This window comes from Lucilia sericata, unplaced genomic scaffold, assembly GCF_015586225.1.
Source record: "Lucilia sericata isolate MDLA Ls3-8-SP2 unplaced genomic scaffold, ASM1558622v1 Contig000105F_arrow, whole genome shotgun sequence".
Taxonomy (NCBI): domain Eukaryota; kingdom Metazoa; phylum Arthropoda; class Insecta; order Diptera; family Calliphoridae; genus Lucilia; species Lucilia sericata.
This window is the reverse complement of record NW_023994137.1, coordinates 348189-353526: the sequence shown is the minus strand read 5'-3', so window position 1 is coordinate 353526 and position 5338 is coordinate 348189. Positions and strand designations below refer to the sequence as shown.

Below are 5338 nucleotides of genomic sequence, written 5' to 3'. Positions count from 1 at the left end.
CAGAAACGCCAGTAATAATCTAAACAACATCAATAACAACAGCGCAATATACAATACCAATACAGGCAAATCCCGAAACAACACTAGCAGTAACCATCAGCAGCAACACCAACCACAACAATGTAGGAACATCAACATCCTAAATAACAATACAACGTCCACCATCAGCACTACCTTCAATATCAGCAACAATATCACATACAAAAACCTATACCCCAACACAAAGGTCAATATTAACAACAATCATATACATTCATAGTAATTGCTTTGCAAACGAACAACACGTACATACATATTACTAGGCATTAGATCCAAAAAGACGAAGTCTCGCATAATTTATTAGAATGCTTCTATGTATTTATATCGCCTTAGAATAATTTTCTGAGGTCTCAACTCTTATATAAGGACTATTTCATCACAATTTCATTGACAATCAAAGTTTTTTCAATAATCTGTCCAAATATCAACATTCTAGCTTTAACCGTTGATGATTCAGTCAGTCAATCAATCGGTTACTCAAGGCTTTTACATACATATATGGGCAATTTCGTGTCAAATGACTCAAATTTTACAGACACAATTTTCAGATCTATTGGTCAAGAACTGCCGGAGTTAGAAGGGATAAAAATTGGACATTTTGGTCATACAGGGCTTTTTTCAAATGAGTGTAACTTTTCACTTATTGGTCCTAGCAAAAATTGTCCAAAGGAGTTTAGAGTTTCTAAAAATATCTTCTTCAATGTCAAAGAAACCGATAACCAAAATTTCATGATTCTAGCTTTAACGGTATGGGCTGGGCGATGATGAATCAGTCAGTAAATCAATTAGTCACACATAGCTTTTATAGATAGATAGTTAGAAGATAAATAAATACAAAATTTTGTTATTTTATTTCATATTACATATTTTTATTTATATATATTTTTCATATTACATATTACTTATAAATTACATCATTTACATATCTTTATCAAGAAGAATATCTTCATCTTCCTCCATAATATTACTGTTATCGCTTAAATTTAATGGTTTTATTTCAGAATCTGATGAATTAATTCCATAATGACCCCATGCATATGTTTCAACACCATTTTCTCTTATAAATCTCTTATCATCTAAATAACTTAAAGTTAACTTACGTATGTGTTGAGTGTAAATTTGGTGTACCTTAGATCTAAATATATACATGGAGTCATGATATAGTTTTTTCTCTTGTAAACATTCTCTGAAATTATTAATTGATAGTTTAGCTGTTACATACTGTTTAACACCTTTAATTTTTTTAATTTCTTTTTCAACTCTATCAATTTTAACTGAATACATTTTTGCTCTTAAACCAATGAATTCCTTAATAACTTTGCCATTGCACTCATCTTTCATCATTCCTAATACTTTTTTATTTACAAGCGGGATATTATAAATATTATCTTTCGGATATGCAGATGTATCGAAATGAGTAGTAATATCATTTCGAATATCATCATACAAGTCATTTGTTCTGATATCATATATAAATGAATCTGTATCCATGTAATTTAGATTAATGTTATCAAGATATTTAGGTTTCATATAATCGTAGTGAAAATTATACATTTTCCATTTTGATAACTCTAAAACTGAAAACCCAATATATATCGGTTTATTATATACGGTTTTTGCTCTTCTCATTTCGATTACAACCATATTTTCATTAATTTCAAGCTTACTATGGAAGTTCGGTTTAGCTATAAGAGCTCTAGCCCCTAATCGTTTACCTCTGTTCTCCCATTCACTGACTATTTTTATGTCTTTTCTCTTGTCAACATTTTCCATGGTCTTACCATATACAGCATTATTTAGTAACTTGAAGAAATTTTGTTCAAAGGAATTTTTTGCTAATGTTCTATGCTGATTGTTTAAATCGATGTACTTTTTTAGCCAATCTGATTGATTAAATTTAAGAATTCTATGGATTTTCTTTAAAATTAAACCATTTTCAATACATTGTTGGAGATTTTTGTAGTGAATTACGTAATTTGTTTTATTGTTTAAATCTGTGATTAACTTTTTCTGTTTCATTGTTGCAATTTTTTTAGTCTCTGCACAAAATGGTAAGTCATTATGGTAGTCATGTAATGAACTGGGGTAGTCTAAATCTACTTCTAATATATACCCTATTGGAGAATCGTCTTTAATATCATTTAAGTTAAAATTTTCAATGTTTTCAACCCATTCAAAATTTTTAAAAGGAAGGTATTGAGACATTGCATAACCGTATAAATTATTTACATCTAAATATATAAGATAATTTGATTCCTTCGAGGAATCATAATCACTTACATATTTATTATTGGCTATGGAATGACGGTTACTGCATTGAACAATACCACCCCTTATACCTCGAACGATAAAATTATACATATTAATATCTGTTAATAGTTCTAATTCTATTTTTGTAGTTTTCAACATTGCATCCCAAGACAGACCAGGTGTAGTATAATATTGGCAAGGATCTAAGTTGTAAATGTTTTTACAAACTTTCCTAAAGTTTTCAAATACATCACAAAGTAGAAGAACATCTGCTTTGAGATATAAAAGTAAATAGTCTAATAAAGTTTTACACTGGAATGTACTCCAAACATTTTCTGCATGTTGATATTCTTCTTCACTGCACGACTCATTAGTCATTTTATTGAAGAAGACTTCAGGAGGAGGTAATTGTGTTTCCTGAAGTCGATTCTCTGAATCTATATAATCATAGGGAAAAACACCTTTACGTTTCATTAGACTAAATTCATTACTATTACTATACACTGATTTTACAATATTTAAGTCATCATCGGATAAGTAACTAGCTAATTTTTCTAAACTTGATGCCATGAATCGAAATGAGTCGAGAAAACGTAATTCAATTGTGTCTTTTTCATTCACTGAAATTCTTTTTGATATTGATATATATAATTCCTTATTTAAAGGAATAATATTTATATCACCTTTAATAGATGAAAGTTCTCTAATAAACAAATGGCAATCATATGCCGAAAGATTGTGGAAAAATATAGGGATGAATTTTGCTATTTGATATTCTAAGTTACATTTATTGTGAGCAGGTCCTCTGTATTCACCCGTTAAATGACAATGATCTGCCACTCTATCATTATCTAATAATTTCTCGCAAATATGACATGTTGTATCTTCATTTTGTTTCCTTTCTTGAGATGGCGTTAAAGAATTCATTGTTTTCTTTACACTTAAATGGTTATTATAAATATCTGAAGTATCAGCTACTAAACTTTTAAAAAAATGTTTTGGAGAATCTTCACCACTATATATTCTAAACTTGTCTAAACTAGAGTCAAATGAACACTTAATATAGTAACTATATGCATATGGGATATGCTTTTGTACCGACTCAACTTTAGTAGAATTCTTGAAATTTGTTGATTCTAAAATGCATTCAAAGTCAGCATAAACGACAAACGGTACATCCAATTGGTTCTTAAAATTTTTGAAATTGAGAATGTTATCACCTGATTTCGGCATTATAGTAACCATTTTGTTGCATCCCTCTTTGTGTTTTTGCAAGGCTGGTTCATTATGAAAGTGGATGAGGCATGTATTACATACATGTATTGCACATTTACGTTTTGTTAGCCGACTTCTCAGCAATCTAAAATTATATGAAAAAAAAGAAGAAATTTAGGAACGATCTTTTTATATGCATATACATATGTATAACTTTTATATTTTTATAAATATGTTTACCTTGATATATTTTTTATCCACACATAATGAACCCGTTCGTCTTCCTCTAATAACAACAAATTAATGTGAATTTTCTTTTCTTTTTGTGTGAAGTAGAACGGACCCACAACATTGTCCCCTTCCAATCCGAAAACATTGACGCTGATGTCGGGGTTATTTTCTTCAAATATCTTTATCATATTAACGGCTAAGGGAAATTTTAAACTTTTAAAATTTAAAACCCTTCCGTTTTTTAGCGTTATCATTTCATCTTTAATTCTATCATTAATATGATAAGATTTCCACAAATTAACATGGGTTTTTACTTTAAATAATGCAGATATTATGGCCCATTTGAAGCAGTATTCGTCCTTATTATTTATATTAATGCAAGCTTTCTTTCGCATTATCTTTTCTGGCAATTTAATATAATTTGAACCTTTTAAACATTCGTATTTATTTATATTTAGTTTTAAATTCGCAATATCCAATAAGGTCCATCCACTGTCTCTCTCCTGAAACTCACCCATTTTCTTTATTATCTTATCACAATGATTTGAGTAATGTTGTTGTAAATCTTGCGATGTTGTTGTTGAGTCTATTATCTGCATTTTAGTTTGATGCGATATCTCTCCAGTTTCAGATGTTTCATCTTTAATTAACACGTAATTACAAATCAGTTCAAAATTGAATTTTATTGACATATGTTTTTGTAAATTTTGTTGCAGCAACTCAATTATTTTGTCTTTAATTGTACTTAAAAAATCTTCCACAATTATATTTGATTTATCTTCATTTTCGCATATATATGTAGCTATGCGATTCGTGAAAGATGATCTAATGCATTTTATATTATTATTATCAATTTGTTGAACACAATTTGCTTTATGAGTGTTTGTACGTAAATGTAGTGGCCAATTTTTTTCCTGTATATTTGATTTACACTCCGGACAATAAACAGTGTTTCCTTTATTTTCACTATGTTCAATTCGGTGTCTATGACTTAACAATTCCTGCCGAGAGCGAAAAATTAAGTTGCATGGTGTACACTTCAACGATGATGATGATGGACCATCGTGATGCAATCTCGTATGGCTTTTTAGTGACGAGTTCTGAGTAAAAACTTTTTCACAAATTTCACAAATGAAGCTAGCCATTTTTTTGCTGTTATTTGTTGACCGATTCCGTTAAATATCAAAACAGGACTGACTATATTTTCTAACAAGTGGAGCTATTTATACTAAGAGGGGGAGACTTATTTTAAAAAGTTCTAGAAATTTTTTTGGATCCAAAAAACTAAAAAAAAAATTCGAAAATGCGAACTCATGTTCGAAAAAAAAAAATAAAACTGATAAAACCAGTTCCCGTAGACCAAATCGTCTCTTAAACAACAAAATTTGGTGATTTTTTTGATGAAAATCAAAACACTTTTGATTTACATATATATTAATGGTAAAAGTTTCATGGGTAGCAGTGTTGACCCATTTTCATACATTTTTTATCACCATGCGGAACAAAAATAAATAAAAACAAATAAGAAACCTATATTCGCCCTTGCCGAATGTTATATACTCTTAACCATATATAGTGTGTTTAAAAAAAGATTCATTTTATA

General features: G+C 29.3%; 1 protein-coding gene across 1 annotated transcript; it reads right to left on the bottom strand.

Moving 5' to 3' along the window:
• Positions 1-943: 943 nt before the first annotated feature.
• On the bottom strand, positions 944-4779 carry LOC119600179. Its single transcript, XM_037950274.1, has 2 exons — positions 3745-4779; positions 944-3649 (listed from the first exon to the last, which is right to left on the bottom strand). The coding sequence occupies exons 1-2, from the start codon at positions 4425-4427 to the stop codon at positions 958-960; spliced, it is 3375 nt and encodes a 1124-aa protein (XP_037806202.1). The 5' UTR covers positions 4428-4779; the 3' UTR covers positions 944-957.
• Positions 4780-5338: the final 559 nt, after the last annotated feature.

Excerpts from the sequence above, each read along its gene's own strand:
- LOC119600179 (XM_037950274.1), bottom strand. The coding sequence starts at position 4,427 with ATGTCAATAAAATTCAATTTTGAACTGATTTGTAATTACGTGTTAATT. Across the intron at positions 3,650-3,744 it reads TGGATAAAAAATATATCAAG|ATTGCTGAGAAGTCGGCTAA; the intron begins GTAAACATATTT and ends ATATAATTTTAG.